This window comes from Mchenga conophoros, linkage group LG16 (assembly GCF_057382185.1).
Source record: "Mchenga conophoros isolate Kocher_MC1m ecotype Shallow Benthic linkage group LG16, M_conophoros_male_GT1.1, whole genome shotgun sequence".
NCBI classification, from domain to species: Eukaryota; Metazoa; Chordata; class Actinopteri; order Cichliformes; family Cichlidae; genus Mchenga; species Mchenga conophoros.
Genome location: NC_140541.1, coordinates 40,569,558 through 40,588,603, shown reverse-complemented (window position 1 = coordinate 40,588,603; position 19,046 = coordinate 40,569,558). Strand labels below are relative to the sequence as shown.

The 19,046-nt window shown below is 41.3% G+C and overlaps 1 protein-coding gene across 1 annotated transcript in view; it reads left to right on the top strand.

The window, feature by feature from the left end:
• Window positions 1-388: 388 nt before the first annotated feature.
• LOC146557367 (uncharacterized) overlaps window positions 389-19,046 on the top strand; it is a 27,890-nt gene continuing 9,232 nt past the window's right edge. Inside the window, exons 1-12 of the mRNA XM_085250562.1 lie at window positions 389-424; window positions 1,966-2,036; window positions 2,112-2,241; window positions 2,497-2,598; window positions 3,591-3,669; window positions 3,831-4,017; window positions 4,146-5,624; window positions 5,892-5,943; window positions 7,137-7,282; window positions 7,604-7,697; window positions 7,874-8,047; window positions 13,363-13,549. Coding sequence (XP_085106688.1) covers window positions 2,123-2,241; window positions 2,497-2,598; window positions 3,591-3,669; window positions 3,831-4,017; window positions 4,146-5,624; window positions 5,892-5,943; window positions 7,137-7,282; window positions 7,604-7,697; window positions 7,874-8,047; window positions 13,363-13,549 — 2,619 coding nt within the window. The 5' untranslated portion in view covers window positions 389-424; window positions 1,966-2,036; window positions 2,112-2,122. The remainder of the gene's footprint in view (window positions 425-1,965; window positions 2,037-2,111; window positions 2,242-2,496; window positions 2,599-3,590; window positions 3,670-3,830; window positions 4,018-4,145; window positions 5,625-5,891; window positions 5,944-7,136; window positions 7,283-7,603; window positions 7,698-7,873; window positions 8,048-13,362; window positions 13,550-19,046) is intronic.

The following is a 19,046-nucleotide window of genomic DNA, read 5'->3' as shown; positions in this document are numbered from 1 at the left end:
CTCACTGATTGGACGCTTGGTTTCAGCTCTGCTCTCAGTCTTTACTGCACAGGTGAAGGTAGAAAGTGTGACTGGATCTATAGACTGGAAACAGAGAAACATGCTGAACATTTGAAGCTTTGCAGCAGAAATGTTCATGTTACAAATACAGCAGAGCTGATCTGGGATCAGTGTGTTCACACCTGCAGCTACAACAAGGTTTCATGTCTCCACACGTCAGCATGTGAACTTTACTCTGACTCAGTCTGAGCAGTCAGACGGCATATTTTTAAAGTTAACACATCAGCACACACAGAGCTGAGCCCCTCCCACCTGTGCTGAGTTTCAGGTGGAGCCCCGCCTCCTTCCAGGAAGCAGCTCACCTGTGTGTCCGTGTTTGTGTCCAGGTGTGGAGTGGAGCTTGTTGTTGGTGTGTGAAGAAACTGTAAGTTTGCTTTGTTTCCTCCTTTAACAGTTTGTCTTTAGGAACTTTACTGTTTGTTCAGCTCGTGTTTGATTTCTTCACACAACAAACTGTGTGTGTTTGTATTTCCGGTCTCTCCATTAAAGTCAGTGTGTAATGTTTCCTGGCTAACATCAGCTGTGTGCAGTTTAGTTCAGCACAAATCTGCCGCTCCATAGTTCACGGTAACGGACTCACAGCTGGACCAACGAGGCCGAGTGTGTCCGCCACTCTGAGCTACGTTCGTGTTTGTGTACTTGTAGTTTGTACTTTGAGTTCACTCAGAGCCCACAGAGGACGCAGCGTACGTGATGACGTCACAGCCCTTTACCTCCTTTACTGTCACTGTGATTAATATTTACACACGAGACACCTGCAGAGCTCTGACGCTAAGCTAGCACACAGCATGCTAACGCTAAGCTAACACTAAGCTAACGCTAAGCTAGCCAAGAACCCAGAGTGACGTAAAGCTGAGTAAACACTGACCCCAGACCAGCACCGTGATAAAGTGAGCTGCTGCTGCTGAACTTGAACAGGTAACAAAGTGATGAGCAGTCAGGCTGCAGGTTTCTACCTGTTCATGTTTCTACAGTAGAATCACTTTGAAGTGTCTTTGTGCTGTTTCATCTTTGATTTGTGTTCATAAACACTCAGAGAAACATCACGTGACCTCATCAGGATCTGTGTTGGTGTGTGGGGCTGTACCTCAGCTTCATGTTGTTACATGCTCATTTGTTCATTTTACACAGTAACATCAAAGTAATGTTATGAGGAGTAATGAAGTAACGTACTCCATTACTTTTAATCAAAGTGTTCTGTGTAATATGTGTAATAATGACTGTTTTGAGTAATGACCAACACTGATCACAACAAAGAGGAAATGCCTCCAACATGCACAAACATTTGAGCCACAACATGCAGTTAATGTGCACAAATGTCTTTGATATGCTGCTCAGTGATGGTGGTGACTGTCAGAGCAGAGCTACTGAGAATCAATAAGTAATATCAATGATGGGATCAGAATCACTAAATTCTTCTCATCCCTGTCAGTATCATACATGTGCTGTATAATGTGATAAATGTAGAGGTGCTGGCTGTTCTCTCACTCTGCTGTTTAGCTGTAAAGGACGCCTCCCTGCCTTTGTCTCATTCATGACCTTTAATAGTCTCTTCTAACATGCAGAGATCTGTATGATCTGTTTCATAGAGTCTAACCAGCCTGTACAGGTAACAACAGCAGTCACTGCATCACTGACACACAAACGTCATCTCTGTCAATAACAACATTCATACATGGAATAAAAACACATCAGTGGATCATTGCTGGAGCTGATGTTTGTGCTCCTGGTGCAAAGGCTCTCAGTTTCCTCCTTGAAATAACATCAGTGGTGGGTCAGCGACATGCTTTCTTTCCCTCTCAGGTTTAAATATCTGGGACTCTCCACCGTTTGGTTTTAGAGCTGAAGAAGCTTCTCTGATGAAACGTCTTCCAGAAACTTAAAGACGTCTCTTTTCTCTCCAAGCTCCTTAGATCACATGACCTGGATGACTGAACCTACAGACATATTGACCTGGTTTCATGGTCACATGACAGGTCAGAGGTCAGCGACTGTAACTCAGTTCCTCCTGTTAATGTGAACTCACTGAGTGTTTGTGGTTTACCTCTCAGACTGACTGAAGATGATGATGGAGGAAGAGGAGGACAGAGCAGAGTCTGCAGGGTCCAGCTGTCCGTCTGTGAGGAGTGACCGGTCCAAAGGTCGACCTCCAAACTTCAGTGGTGAACCTGGAGCAACGAGGTCAGAGAGCTGAACTCACTGAGTAACAGAAATAATTCTGCACTGACATTATAATCAGTGTTGACTCTGGTTGATTGTCTGACTGTGTTTGTGAGCTGAGAGGAAATGAAAATGAGTTTGTAACAAAAATCAGTTTTGTCCAGTTTTCCTGTAAAAAGCTGAACTCTAATCTAAGAGGATGTTACTGACAGGAAACAGCTGCATTATCTGCAGTCTGTGTGATCACAGCTGCTTCAATCATGTTTGTGTCTGCAGAGGTCAGAGGTCACAGTCTGCAGGGTCCAGCTGTCCGTCTGTGAGGAGTGACGAGTCCAAAGATCTAAATCCACTCTTCAGTGGTGAACCTGGAGCAACGAGGTCAGAGAGCTGTGATGACTCCTTTACATGTTTGTGTTTCCTGGATAAATATGACCTGAAACATCCTCAGATTGTTACAAAGATTCATTAAAAAGAAAACAATGAAAGAGAAAAGATCCAAATGTTCGACTTGGTCATTTGCTGTTTGAGGACAGTGATGCTCATATCTGTGGGGAAAGTGTGACCTGAGTGGGTTCATGTTTGTCTTTAAAGAACAGAGCTGCTCTGATTCTCTTTGTGTCTGATCTGTTAAACAGTCTGAGAGGTCACACAGAGACCCAGCAGCTAAAGCCTGGATCATACTGGCTGCTGTTACTCCATCAGGACAACACTGAACCACAGTGGTGTGGATGTAGTGGATAAATCCCACCATACTGATGCTCAGAGTTAACCACAGGGAACAAAACCAGATGTTACCTTCAGATTGTGACCTTTGGAGTGGACGATGCAGATTTCAATAGAGAATAAATGTTGTTGTTTTTCAGCTGTGAAGAAAGAATCTAATTTTCTGAACTTAAGAATTTATGATGCTGGAAACAACATGGAGACTATAACACAACATTTCCACTGTGTTCATAGAATGAATGTAAAACTGTCAGACATTCATTAAATATGCAAAATGTCTACAGAAGCATCAGAGGGTCAGACGTGAAGCACTCAGTGATTTTGATCAAATGACTCATCAGTTATTGATCTGTACTACACTGATCTACCACGTTAGTAAAGCTGGTGTTCTGCTGGTGGAGGGAGACTCGGATCATGTTCTGGTTTTGGAGCAGTGATCTGCTGATGGTTCAGTTTGATGAGCTTCTTCAAAATCATCCCTGACATCACCACTGAAAGGACGTCCATGAAAACAGACTGAAAATTACTGATATGTTCACAATCTGAGAGTTTAAAACTTGACAGACTTGATTCAGATGAAGTTATTTGAGCAGAAACTCCTGGATCTTTATCCTGTGTTGATCTAATCCTTCATGGTTCCTCCACAGAGTGGAGCAGCAGAGCTCAGAGGTTCCCAGTGGTCAGTCTGCCCAGCAGCATCAAACACAGCTGGACTCCATATTTATGGTCTGTACTTGCACAACAACTACTGTTACATCTGTTCTGTTCACAGTCATCTCCATGCTGCTCTTTGTAGACCAGTGGATCGTCAGTGTGTCCAACATGGATCTGATGTTTGGCTCCATGATTTCAGTCTGATTGGCTCATTCATAAATATTCTGTTCCAGCTGCTGGAGGACAACATCATCACTTTTGTGAAGAACGAGCTGAAGAAGATCCAGAAGGTTCTGAGTCCAGATTACCCAGAATGCTTAGAGAGTCAGAGGAGCAGCAGCAGAGAGGCATTTGTGAAGATCACAGTGGACTTCCTGAGGAGAATGAAGCAGGAGGAGCTGGCTGACCGTCTGCAGAGCAGTAAGAGGATTTATCTAAAGATTTAAGCTGCTGGATAAATGAACATTTTCCAGAGATGGAAGATGGAGCAACATGTTTTAAAGATTAGTTCTTTTTGGAATTGAGTGTTTGTTTTTCTTCTCATTCAGAACTTCAAGCTGCAGTTTGTCATCGTAACCTTAAATCCACCCTGAAGAAGAAGTTCCAGTGTGTGTTTGAGGGCATCACTAAAGCAGGAAACCCAACCCTCCTGAATCAGATCTACACAGAGCTCTACATCACAGAGGGAGGGACTGCAGAGGTCAATGATGAACATGAGGTCAGACAGATTGAAACAGCATCCAGGAAACCAGACAGACCAGAAACAACCATCAGACAAGAAGACATCTTTAAAGCCTCACCTGGAAGAGATGAACCAATCAGAACAGTGCTGACAAAGGGAGTGGCTGGCATTGGGAAAACAGTCTTAACACAGAAATACAGCCTGGACTGGGCTGAAGACAAAGCCAACCAGGACATCCAGTTCATATTTCCATTCACTTTCAGAGAGCTGAATGTGCTGAAAGAGGAAAAGTTCAGCTTGGTGGGACTTGTTCATCACTTCTTTACTGAAACCAAAGAAGCAGGAATCTGCAGCTTTGAAGACTTCCAGGTTGTGTTCATCTTTGATGGTCTGGATGAGTGTCGACTTCCTCTGGACTTCCACAAAACTACAATCCTAACTGACCCTAGAAAGTCCACCTCAGTGGATGTGCTGCTGATAAACCTCATCAGGGGGAAACTGCTTCCCTCTGCTCGCCTCTGGATAACCACACGACCTGCAGCAGCCAATCAGATCCCTCCTGACTGTGTTGGCATGGTGACAGAGGTCAGAGGGTTCACTGACCCACAGAAGGAGGAGTACTTCAGGAAGAGATTCAGAGATGAGGAGCAGGCCAGCAGGATCATCTTCCACATCAAGACATCACGAAGCCTCCACATCATGTGTCACATCCCAGTCTTCTGCTGGATCACTGCTACAGTTCTGGAGGATGTGCTGGAAACCAGAGAGGGAGGACAGCTGCCCAACACCCTGACTGAGATGTACATCCACTTCCTGGTGGTTCAGGCCAAAGTGAAGAAGGTCAAGTATGATGGAGGAGCTGAGACAGATCCACACTGGAGTCCAGAGAGCACGAAGATGATGGAGTCTCTGGGAAAACTGGCTTTTGATCAGCTGCAGAAAGGAAACCTGATCTTCTATGAATCAGACCTGACAGAGTGTGGCATCGATATCAGAGCAGCCTCAGTGTACTCAGGAGTGTTCACACAGATCTTTAAAGAGGAGAGAGGACTGTACCAGGACAAGGTGTTCTGCTTCATCCATCTGAGTGTTCAGGAGTTTCTGGCTGCTCTTCATGTCCATCTGACCTTCATCAACTCTGGACTCAATCTGCTGGAACAACAACAAACAACCTCCCAGAAGTCTGAAACAGGAGAATCTGCAGAGAAACACTTCTACCAGAGTGCTGTGAACAAGGCCTTACAGAGTCCAAATGGACACCTGGACTTGTTCCTCCGCTTCCTCCTGGGTCTTTCCCTGCAGACCAATCAGACTCTCTTACGAGCCCTGATGACACAGACAGGAAGTAACTCACAGACCAATCAGGAAACAGTCCAGTACATCAAGAAGAAGCTCAGTGAGAATCTGTCTGCAGAGAAAAGCATCAATCTGATCCACTGTCTGAATGAACTGAATGATCGTTCTCTAGTGGAGGAGATCCAACAATACAGGACTTCAGGAAGTCTCTCCACAGGTAAACTGTCTCCTGCTCAGTGCTCAGCTCTGACCTTCATCTTACTGTCATCAGAAGAAGATCTGGATGAGTTTGACTTCAAGAAATACTCTGCTTCAGAGAAGGCTCTTCTGAGAATGCTGCCAGTGGTCAAAGCCTCCAACAAAGCTCTGTGAGTAAACATGTTTTCATCGCTTCATTGTTAAAATCATGGGAAATAAATCAGAAATGCTGAGTTCAAAGAGCACTGTAACATTTTTTTAAAATAGTAAATTAAATGATCATCAGTCACTCGGTAAATATATGGTAGTTTTAATGTTTCACTCCAGCATTTCTAAAACACACTTTGTTCTGTAACTCTTATCAAAGGACAATCCAGACCCAGCCTATAAGAACATGAGCTCTGATGCTTCAGCCCCTCTGACAGGTTTATTATCCTCAGCTTGTTCATTTGTCTCCAACTCCAGGAGTTTGGTTGTTTTATTCTAAAGCACAAACTTCACCTGCCAGACTTCACCTACATCTTTTTCTGATGTTCATAATTTAAGTTCAAGTTTGTATCTCACTTTCAGTGCACACCCTCCCTTTTTAAATATAAATCTCTGCTGTGCTGTCATGTTTTCATCCTGTATGGAGGGAGAAACTCGGTCTTCATTACTGAAATTGCCTCTAAGGTCGTGTTTCTTGTCAGTAACCATATGTAACTGTAAGGCTTCCATAACCAGTGTTATCACAGAATTACAGTGGGTTCACTCTGGGTCCTCTACAGTTTCTTCCCACTGTCCACAGACATGCAGTTAGGTTACCTGGTGATCTAAACTTCATGCAGGTGTGAGTGAGAGTGGTTGTCTGTCCCTCTGTGGGCTTAGTGGAAGAGACTGGATGGATCTCTGCTTTGTCTTTGATATATGCTGACAGCAAACATTCTCCATGAAGTCTGCATTTCAGCTCATCTCCTTTATACACACCTTTAACAGGAAGAGTTTTATACAGCTAGTGTTTAAAATCCAGTGTTATTCACAATACACAGGTAATGAGCATGATTATTGAATTACTAAAATTTTCTAAAATAATTGTTTTAGTTAATATTGTATGACAGTGTACACAGAATTATTAGCTCAGTAGGCAGAGTGGTCGCCCCATGATCATAAGGTCAGGGGTCGAATCCACCGAATAGTTACCTTGTGGTACCCCTGAGCAAGGTACCATCAAGGTACCAATCATGTGCACTGGACTGGTAGCACTCATAGTCTCATAGGTTTAAATAAATTTTTAAAAAAAAGGGTTCAACATATAAACAAATTTAATTTGATCACATATATTGTTTGTTTTTTTTTGTTTTTGTTTTTTCCCTTTCTCTCACAGACTGAGCAGCTGTAACGTCTCAGAGGAAGGCTGTGAAAATCTGCTGTCAGTGGTCAGCTCCCAGTCCTGTAGTCTGAGAGAGCTGGACCTGAGTACCAACAGCCTGAAGGCTTCAGCAGTAAAGCTTCTGTCTGCTGCAGTGGAGAGTCCACATACCAAACTGAATGTTCTGAGGTCAGATCAATTTGTATTATGTTTAGTTCTGTTTGTTTATGTGTTTGATGTTTGTTTTTGTTTATGTCTTTATCCAGTTATCCTTGTTTCATAGCATTTTTATTCATTTCAAAGTTAAACGGAAGTTTTACTAACCTGCTCAGCACAAGACAATAAGCTATTGCACCCTGATTACACTTTAACAACAATCTTTATTCATGTTTTTATCTTCAGACTTAACATCTGTGAACTCTCAGAGGAAAACTGTGAAGCTCTGTCCTCAGTTCTCAGCTCACAGTCCTCTAGTCTGACAGAGCTGGACCTGAGTATCAGAAAGCTGCAGGATTCAGGAGTGAAGCTTCTGTCTGCCGGACTACAACGTTTAAACTGTAAACTGAATACTCTGAGGTCAGATCAGAAAACATTTAGTTTTTAGAATTATTAATTAAAGTTCATACATATGATGTTGTATCTTAGTATGTTTATGTTTCCTTTAAAAATAGAAAGTCAACATTTAATGTTGTGAAATGTATTAACAAACTCTACATGAGTACTTGTTTTATAGATTGTTTTTTATTTTTCAGACTGAGTGGCTGTAACCTGTCAGAGAGAAGCTGTGAAGCTCTGTCCTCAGTCCTCAGCTCCCAGTCCTCCAGTCTGAGAGAGCTGGACCTGAGTAACTCTGACCTGCAGGATTCAGGAGTGAAGCTTCTGTCCGCTGGACTAAAGAGTTCACAGTGTGCAGTGGAAACTCTCAGGTCAGGATTCAAACTTTTCCACAGATGATCATTTGAAATGTGATTTATATTATTGTATAAACAGGTAACTTTTACAGCTGTCAAGTGAACTTTTATTTACATTTGAGTGGATAATTGGACTCTGAATTACTAAAAGTTGTTATAGTCATGTCTCTGTTTATTTAAAAAAATACTTCACGTACTGCCTAATTTAAAGATTTAGGCTCCTTTGGGCCCATAATATATATATTTGATTTCTTTGTGAATGAAATTAGGAGGATATTGGCGACTGCTGATTGGCTCGCTGTTTGTTTTTTATTCACAGTACTTAATTTTAAAGGCTGATTTCTCAAAATGAGATGTTTATCTTTTCTTCTACAACACGTGGAGCCACCAAATCTTCTTGCTTGATTTATTCATTACAGTTTGATTTAAAGAATATTAGACTCGTAACATAATAAATATATTTATTTCACTTCTTCTTGAGAGAAAGAGAGGGATGACTGGGTGAGCTCCAGTGGTTCATCCCAGCAGAGAGAGCGGCACACTGGGCTGCAAATGATCACAGTAGTAATGGCCATAGTTTGATAAAACAGGCAGTCTTACCCTGTAGATAATACAGGGTTCTGGTGCCGATGTGGGGGAGGGGAGTCGCCCGGTACTAACTACATACTACTAACTACCTCATCCAGATGTCTTCCCTACTAAACCTGATAAGAAGTAACTGCAGTAGCCTTATAGGTCAAATCAGTTTCACCTGTTAAAGTTAGCTCCACTATTAATTAGGGGTGGGGGAAAAAATCGATACTGTGTAGTATCGTGATATTTTGTTTGCTAATAATGTATCGATACAGGGACAGCAGAAATCGATATTTTGTTACAAACAATTTTTTCTCTGAAGTCAACATGCTCTGGAGTCAGAGCATGTTGACTTCAGAGCATGTTGATCCTTTTTCTGAGCAACAATCCTGACATTCCTTCACTGTCCAAATGTGTTTAACTTTTTTTTTGGCAGCAATAAACATGACAGTTTACTTATTTTAATTTAAGACATGTTTAATTTTAATTAAGTTTGAAACTTTTTTATTTAATGTAAAATTATATATTTTTTTAAATTTACTTTCAAATTCTTCAGTTGCTGAAGGGGCTGCATAGTTTTCATAAATTGCATAGTTCAGAATAGCTATAATTGTACCAGATGGTTGCATTCAGTTAAGTTGGACTAGACTGTAATACAAACCGTTCAGTTTGTCAACAATAAAACTGACTGAAATGAGAGAAAGACTGAGTGTGAGACTTTGATATTAGATAAAATGAATATTGATAAAGGTTACCTTTATGTGCAGAATTTAAATATCGCAAAATATTTTAAAAAATCGCAATAATATCGTATCGTGCGTTAAGTATTGTGATAATATCGTATCGCGAGTTGTATGGTGATTCCCACCTCTACTATTAATGGTGTCACTTGTTATTTCTGGGATGAGTTTAGTAGCCTGAACAGCTGCTTAAAGGAAAGTAATTAAATAATAAAAATAACCTAAGTCCGGGGGAACCTGCAAGAGCTGTTTGCACAAAGAATAATGCTCAGACTTTGAGGTTTTATCGTTTTACACAAGGTTTAAAAATGAATGTCCACAATTGAATTGCAGAAATTGTTATTGAGCTAATACTGATGTAGTTGTTATCTTTGGTAAGGAGAGGTTGGAGGAAGGATGAGCACAGTCAGGCCTAAAGATGCTCTTAATAATAATAATGGATTGCATTTATATAGCGCTTTTCGAGACCCTCAAAGACCCTTTACAATCCCACTACAGGGAGTGCAGAATTATTAGGCAAGTTGTATTTTGAGGAATAATTTTATTATTGAACAACAACCATGTTCTCAATGAACCCAAAAAACTCATTAATATCAAAGCTGAATGTTTTTGGAAGTAGTTTTTAGTTTGTTTTTAGTTTTAGCTATTTTAGGGGGATATCTGTGTGTGCAGGTGACTATTACTGTGCATAATTATTAGGCAACTTAACAAAAAAAATATATACCCATTTCATTTATTTATTTTTACCAGTGACACCAATATAACATCTCCACATTCACAAATATACATTTCTGACATTCAAAAACAAAACAAAAACAAATCAGCGACCAATATAGCCACCTTTCTTTGCAAGGACACTCAAAAGCCTGCCATCCATGGATTCTGTCAGTGTTTTGATCTGTTCACCATCAACATTGCGTGCAGCAGCAACCACAGCCTCCCAGACACTGTTCAGAGAGGTGTACTGTTTTCCCTCCTTGTAAATCTCACATTTGATGATGGACCACAGGTTCTCAATGGGGTTCAGATCAGGTGAACAAGGAGGCCATGTCATTAGTTTTCCTTCTTTTATACCCTTTCTTGCCAGCCACGCTGTGGAGTACTTGGACGCGTGTGATGGAGCATTGTCCTGCATGAAAATCATGTTTTTCTTGAAGGATGCAGACTTCTTCCTGTACCACTGCTTGAAGAAGGTGTCTTCCAGAAACTGGCAGTAGGACTGGGAGTTGAGCTTGACTCCATCCTCAACCCGAAAAGGCCCCACAAGCTCATCTTTGATGATACCAGCCCAAACCAGTACTCCACCTCCACCTTGCTGGCGTCTGAGTGGGACTGGAGCTCTCTGCCCTTTACCAATCAGCCACGGGCCCATCCATCTGGCCCATCAAGACTCACTCTCATTCATCAGTCCATAAAACCTTAGAAAAACCAGTCTTGAGATATTTCTTGGCCCAGTCTTGACGTTTCAGCTTGTGGTCTTGTTCAGTGGTGGTCGTCTTTCAGCCTTTCTTACCTTGGCCATGTCTCTGAGTATTGCACACCTTGTGCTTTTGGGCACTCAGTGATGTTGCAGCTCTGAAATATGGCCAAACTGGTGGCAAGTGGCATCTTGGCAGCTGCACGCTTGACTTTTCTCAGTTCATGGGCAGTTATTTTGCGCCTTGGTTTTTCCACACGCTTCTTGCGACCCTGTTGACTATTTTGAATGAAACGCTTGATTGTTCGATGATCACGCTTCAGAAGCTTGCAATTTTGAGACTGCTGCATCCCTCTGCAAGATATCTCACTATTTTTGACTTTTCTGAGCCTGTCAAGTCCTTCCTTTGACCCATTTTGCCAAAGGAAAGGACGTTACCTAATAATTATGCACACCTGATATAGGGTGTTGATGTCATTAGACCACACCCCTTCTCATTACAGAGATGCACATCACCTAATATGCTTAATTGGTAGTAGGCTTTCGAGCCTATACAGCTTGGAGTAAGACAACATGCATGAAGAGGATGATGTGGACAAATACTCATTTGCCTAATAATTCTGCACTCCCTGTATTCATTCACTCTCACATTCACACACTGGTGGAGGTAAGCTACAGTTGTAGTGGTAGGTTAGGTTTTGCCCAAGGACAAAATGACCAAGACAGAGAGAGCTGGCTCATCAGACAGACAAGCTCATCTTGTAACCTACTGGTTCGCTAGGTCAGCCACCCAGCTGACTAGCGAACCGGCTAACTAGCACACTGGCTAACTAGCACACCAGCTAACTAGCACACCGGCTAAATAGCAAATCAGCTAACTAGCAGACCAGCTAACGGCAGCCACAAGCTGAAGGACGATTAAATGTAGTGGAGATATCAGAGATGACACTGGTGTGTCCGATTCACTCTTTAGCACTCTGGTCACTCCGGTGTGTCAGCCAGAACACCACTGAAGGCCAAATGATCCCAGCATGTGGAATAAAGAGCTTAAGGTTTGGTTTGAGACACTTTATTATTCCACTGATTGATTCTTGCGGCTGTGATCATGTGTGTGGTTTCTTACAAAAAGGAAGTACACAATACAAATACATGACAAATAAGATGAATAGATAAGTTACATATCCAGTTATATGTACGTACATCAGTATAGCTAATATAGCCATATATAAGGACAAAGATCACAGTACTATAATGCAGTAATGTTAAACACAAAGGTGTATATCTACATAAATCTGTCCTATCAGTGATCAGGGTACTGTAGTATACTTCCACTACATAAACTATAGAAACTAAACGACATTAGTGTGACTTTAAGTTACCATCAGTACAGTGGTAGTTGTACAAAATAAAGGCATTGCAATTATTGTGAAGGGCTTCCGGTTAAACTAAGATCAGCTGATTACCTCATAACAAATTGTTTGCTATAGAACGCAGCTCCCACTCTTCATTAATATCATGTACTGTAACTCCCAAGTAACCATGGTTACCCAGCCACGCCCAGTAGTCTCCAGAGAGACCAACAGCTGGTGCACGTTGTAACGCCGTGGCTTTCGTAGTCTCTCCTTTTTCCACGGCTCATGTGTTCTTCTTGTGATGGTGCGTCTTGAGGGAGGCTCATACATGCCGTCATTTGTTGATCCTAAGAACGTTCCTCAGACCGACTTCTTCAACAACACTAATCGGCCTGCAGTTTGTAGCTACTCACTTCACTGTGGTGTTTGTTAGCTTGTCTTTCTTTGGTTTTATCCTGACTCCTCCCACAAGCTGATCCTACGTAGTCTGCCCAAGCCTCCCACCTCTGTTTGTTTGGGTGGTTTGTTTGCTGCCATCAACAGCGTGTAATGCATTTAAGTGATACTTCAGACATGAAGTACTGCGACAATAAAAAACTCAACTTTGCTTAAAAATAACTTTAGTTGTATCAACACTGCCCTCTGGAATAATTAGACTTTGGTGACAAACTGATGTGATCTCCATGTTTCCTTTGTTGGACTGTGGGCGAGTGTCAGAACTGAATGTACTGAGTAACATGTGGAGTTTAAATATGTGTCAGTTCCAGTTTTAGAGCTCTAAAGTGCAGCTATCATGTTAGGAATATGTTAGGAATAGACAGGAACACTGAGCACACTGAGGTCAAATCTTTATTTATCCAGTTCATCTGTAGGCTGAGCTCAGTCCATCCATTTAGTGAAATGATGTTTAAAGGTCTCCTTGTTCTGTGAGCCTGCACAGATCCTGAAGCAGAAAGCCTGGGTTAACAGAGAAATGATCATCACTGTGATGATGCTCACCATCTCTGACTGGGATTTGAGGTTTTGTCAAAGCAGCAAAGAAAGCCTGGCTATGTTGGACTGGGTGTGGAAGCAGCTCCCAGTTTGAGTTCAGGAGACAGACGCCCTCTCTACTTTGACGATCAGCTTCAAACTTTCCTTTTTGATAAAACTTATAGTTAGAGCTGGATCAGGTGACCCTGAACCATCACTTAGTTATGCTGCTATAGAGATGGATAACAGATGGATTGTTGTTTTGTGTGTCTGCAGTCTGTCAGGCTGTCTGATCACAGAGGAAGGCTGTACTTCTCTGGCCTCAGCTCTGACCTCCAACCCCTCCCATCTGAGAGAGCTGGACCTGAGCTACAATCATCCAGGTCCCTCAGGAATGAAGCTTCTGTCGGCTGGACTGAAGGATCCAGGCTGGAGACTGGACACTCTCAGGTATGGAGAGAATGTCTGATATAGGAGGAAGAGCTGGAATCATTTCCTGTGTCTTTCACTCACTTCCTGTTTGTTTCCTGCAGATGAGACATGAACAATCACACATGCAGGAATATTTTCAGGGACAGACACACTAGTCTAGCTGGATAATACATGGATATTTATGTAGGGGGTCTTCAAGGAGTCTGTTTGCAGGAACATTAATGATAACTGATAAGTCATGTTGAGAGTTTCATTAAAAGTAGACTTACAGTTAGGTAATATTTGGACAGAGACAACATTTTGTAACTTTAGATACAAGTATCAGCCATGTGTGTGTTTCCCATGCTGTATGTCCACAGTCACAGTGACAGTCAGTGACACTGACAGAAGGATGAAACAAGGCTGTGAATCATTTCAGTCTGTGTGTGTGACAAAGAGGCAGACAGGAGCAGCTAACATTTGGAAATGGAAGCTTACTGGAAACACTACATTCACGGCTGAATTCACAATAGATTTGTTCTCAAGTGCACATTTAGCAGCTAATGCTAATACTGTTTTCCCTTTGCTTTCTACAGCAGCTATTGCTAAGTAGGCCACTTTGCTCCGCTAAGGATTTGTGTGACCATGATGGAGACTCTGATAAGCTAATGCTGCTAAGCTAATGCTGTTTATGGGCCCTGTTAGAATCAATATTTCATTCTCATTCTGTTGTTTGAGAACAATATTAACGTTTCACATCATTATAACACAAGAGAAAAGGGTATTGGCATTAGCTACTAGTGCTTATTCACCTCAAATTACCTTTAGCTGCTAATGGCAGCCTACTTAGCATTAACTCCTCACTAATATAATGCTAATTTACATCAAATTAGCATTAACTGCTCATATTGTTATAAGGAAAGAGAAAACGGTATTAGCATTTGCTGCTAATAATTATTCACCCCTAATTAGAATAAGCCGCTAAAAGCAGCCAACTTAGCATTAATTCCTCACTTTGTTGTTACCCAACGGAAAAGAGTATTAGTATTAGCTACTATCATTTTTTAATAAGTAAGAGAAAACAGTATTAGCAGTAGCGCATAATGCTAATTCACGTCAACGTAGTATTAGTTAATAATGGCAGCCTACTTAGCATTAACTGCTCACTAATATAATGCTAATTCGCATCAAATTAGCATTAGCTGCTCAAGTTGTTATAAGGAAAAAGAGAAAACGGTATTAGTATTAGCTGCTAATAATTATTCACCCCTAATTAGAGTTAGCCCCTAATGGCAGTCTACTTAGCATTAACTCCTGACATTGTTATAATGCAGGGGAAAAGAGTTACCATTATCGGATAATGCTAATTCTCATCAAATTAGCATTAGTTAATAACGGTAGACTTCATATCATTAGCTGCTGTCATTCTTACAAAGCAAACAGTATGAGCATTAGCTGTTAATCCTTTTTCATCTAAAATTAGAATTAGCCACTAATGGCGTATTGTTAAAAAGTAAGAAAAAACATTGTTAGTATAAGCGGATAATGCTAATTCATCTCAAATTAGTATTAGCTAATAATGGCACCTGCTTAGCATTAGCTGGTCACATTGTTATAAGGCAAGAAAATATGGTATTAGCATTAGCTGCCAATTTCTATTTACCTAAAATTAGCATTAGCCACTAATGGTAGCCTATAGCAAAAACTTCTTAATGCTAAATGAAGTTAATTAATGCTAAGTAGGTTTAACTGAAATTAAAGTAGTGTTAGCATTAGCTGCTGATATTGTTAAAAGGTAAGATAAAACATTGCTAGCAGCAGCGGATAATGCTAACACACATAATAATTAGCATTACCTAATAATGGCAGCCTTCTTAGCATTAGCTGCTCATATTGTTATAATGCAAAGGAAAAGAGTTGGCAAAAACAGTGTTAGCATTAGTGGATAATGCTAATTCACCTAAATTAGCATTAGCTAATAATGGCTACGTACTTAGCATTACCTACTAATATTGATATAAAGCAAGAAAATATGGTATTAGCATTAGCTTCTAATGCTTTCTTATCTAAAATTAGAATTAGCCACTAATGGCATCCTATTTAGCATTAACTCTTCACATCGCAAGGGAAAAATTAGAATTGAATAAAAAAAAAAGTGTTCACATTAGCTACTTGTATTGTTAAAAAGTAAGAAAAAACATTGTTAGCATAAGGGGATAATGCTAATTCACCTCAAATTAGTATTAGCTAATAACGGCAACCTACATAGCATTAGCTGGTCACATTGTTATAAAGCAAGAAAATATGGTATTAGCATTATCTGCCAATTCCTATTCACCTAAAATTAGCATTACCTGCTAATGGCAGTCTACTTAGCATTAACTCCTCACTAATGTGATGCTAATTCACATTAAATTAGCTTTAGCATTAGCTGCTAGCATCAGCCTACCTAGCACTAGCTGCTCACATTGTTAAAAGGGAAGAGAATACGATATTAGCATTAGCTGGTAATATTTATTCACCCCTAATTAGAATTAGCCACTAATGGCAGCATACTTAGCGTTAACTCCTCACATCGTTGTAATGCAAATGAGGCTAACTTGCATTAAATTAGACTGCTGTTATTAGCTAATGCTATTTAGCAGTAGCTGCTCACATTGTTATAAAGCAAAGGAAAACGATATGAGCATTAGGTTCTAATGCGTATTTGCCTTAAATTAGACGTAGGTGCTAATGGCAGCCTACTTAGCATTAGCAGCTCAGATGTTGTAATGCTAGGAAAAAGAGTGTTAGCATTAGCCGTTCACATTGTTATAAAGTTAAGGGAAATAGTGTTAGCATTAGCTACTCACATTGTTAAAAAAAGTAAGTGTTAGCATTAGTGCATAATGCTAATTCATGTCAAATTAGCATTAGTTAATAACGGCAGCCTATTTAGCATTAGCAGATAATGTTGACCTTGGCCCACTGGAAAAGTTAAGAACTAAAGATTTAGGAGTGTTTCTCGATAGCTCTTTCTCGTTTGAGAAACAAATGAATTCTGTTATTAAAACCAGCTGTAAGGTTTATATTGTTGATTGTCATTTATGTTTAGAAATATTTACTCATATATGCTTAGAGTTGTATAATCGATTGCATAATGATAGAGGTTTGATCCTGAGTAGTCTGTAAAGACTCTGTGTGCCTTCCAGAGTGCTCTGGCATGCACACACCACTTGGGGCCATGAGAGAGGTCGTACCCTCTCTTACTGATTTATGGTGTAGGACAGGGGTCTCAAACTCAATTTAGCTGGGGGCCGCTGCAGGCAGAGTCTGGGTGAGGCTGGGCCGCATTAGGTTTTCCACAAGAAAGGCATGGTTAAAAAATTCCAATCTTCTCAAATCTCTTTATTTTTATTTTTTAACACAAAATATGAAAAATGAATAAACAAATTAAGAATTAATAAGAAAATAAATCAATCTGTAATACATAAATAAAATAATAATAAGATATTTTTAGTCAGTGAACTTGTGTGTTTTTTTCAGTCTTCTATATCTGCTGTATTTAGATTGAAATGTCTGTATTAACAGTTCTATAACCTTCTTCTGAACATGAATGGAACACTGTAGAAAATGAACTGTTCTTCTGAACATGGCTTCTCTTGCCTACTCCTTGCTGCTAGAGACCTGGCAGCGTTTCCTCTCGCATAGCCGAGCCAGATTTGGCCTGAGGGAGGAAGCAGTTGCGACCCTCAGTATGTCTTGAAGATGATCATCCGTAAGTCTGGACCTGTACTTGGACTTATTGAAGTTCAAAGTGGAGAAGAGCTTTTGGCACAAGTATGTGCTACCAAAAAGGCACATGGTCCGCTTGAACATTCGGGAAAGCCGAGGGAAACTAGGGCTCAATCCTCTCAAAGATTGTCCAAGCTTGTCTGCTTTTCCACTCACCTCCCTGAACGTTGCTTTGAGTTCAGAGTTGCACTGCAGCTCAATGAGCTCCATTTGAAGCACAGAAGGGGCATCTTGCACATCAAAGGAGAAGGGGTCCGCAAAAATGTGAAAGGTGGCTCTGTGTGTCTTGAAGTCAGCAAATCTGTGATCAAATTCCTCCTGTAGCCTCAAAATGACATCAACATACTCGTCAGCACTGAATGGTGTGCCTGCATCCACGAGTGCCTTGCATGCTGGGAAATGGCAAAGGTTTGTCTGAGAGAGCTGAGCTTTCCAGAGCGCCAGTTTTGTGGAGAATGCTCTCACGTTGTCATAGGCAGCACTGACAAGTTGCCCCTGGCCTTGTAACGTCTTGTTCAGTACATTAAGCTCATGTGTCATATCAACAAGAAAAGCTGAGTCCATGAGCCATTTGGGATCAGTTAGCACAGGAACACTAACTCCATCCTTCTCCATGAAGGCTTCACTTCTGCTCTCAACTCAAAAAGTCTCTTTAATACATTTCCCCTGCTGAGCCAACGTACCTCAGTGAAGTCGAGCACATCCCCATATTCTGACTCCATTTCCTCTAAAAAAGCTCAGAACCTTCGGTGCTTTAAGCCCCTGGATCTGATTTGGTTGATGCATTTCACAACAATAGACATCACATTGTCAAACTTCAGGCATTTGCTGCAAAGGACCTGCTGATGGATGATGCAGTGCAGAGCAATGGCCTCCTCCACGCCTTCCTCTTCCAGTTTGTTTTGTGCCACCAGTCCATGTTTCCTCCCTGTCATTGATGGCGCTCCATCTGTTGTTATTCCAACAAACCTCTTCCATGGCAAACCAACATTCTCAATGGCATCACACAGCTTGTAAATATCTGCTGAGCGGTGGTCTGGCCATGCATTGGAATTACTGTGAGCAGCTCCTCCATCACTTCAAAACTGTCATCAACACCACGGACATACATTGGGAGCTGGGCAGTGTCGGTGATGTCTGTGGTCTCATCAAGAGCGACTGAGTATACACGAATGTCGGCGTTTGCCCAATAGAAAGGAGGAAGCCAGCCAGGCACAGGAAAGAAAGAAACACTCCAGGGCAACGCTGCTGGAACTTTGACTCATTGAGAAATGTTTCCCTGCTTGCATCAAGCCCGGCTGGTGTCCCCTGAGATCCATATCCCACCCTGATTGGTGGGTTAATTCAGCTCCGCCCACAACACTGTAAAGTGTCATACATTATCAAACTAACATTACATTTTCATATTAAGGTGGGGCCAAAAACTATCGTCCTGCGGGCCGCAATTGGCCCACGAGCCGCGAGTTTGAGACCCCTGGTGTAGGAGGACACCTACTCTGTGTCTGGTTAAGTATAAGAGCCCTTTGTTAGGGGGACCGCTGGACTCTTAGCACCAGCTTTGGGGTCACAGGGTCACATCTGGAACACACACACACACACACACACACACACACTATGCACAGACTGGTACTCTTTGTTCATACCTGTGTAAGACGTCATAATGAACTTGTGCATATTCATGTAAGCTCAATAAAGAGCAGTGTTACGAGGGAGCAGACGAGAGCGACTGAGGTCAAGTGAAGGAACGGCGCTGTCACAGTTCTCTCCATCTCTCT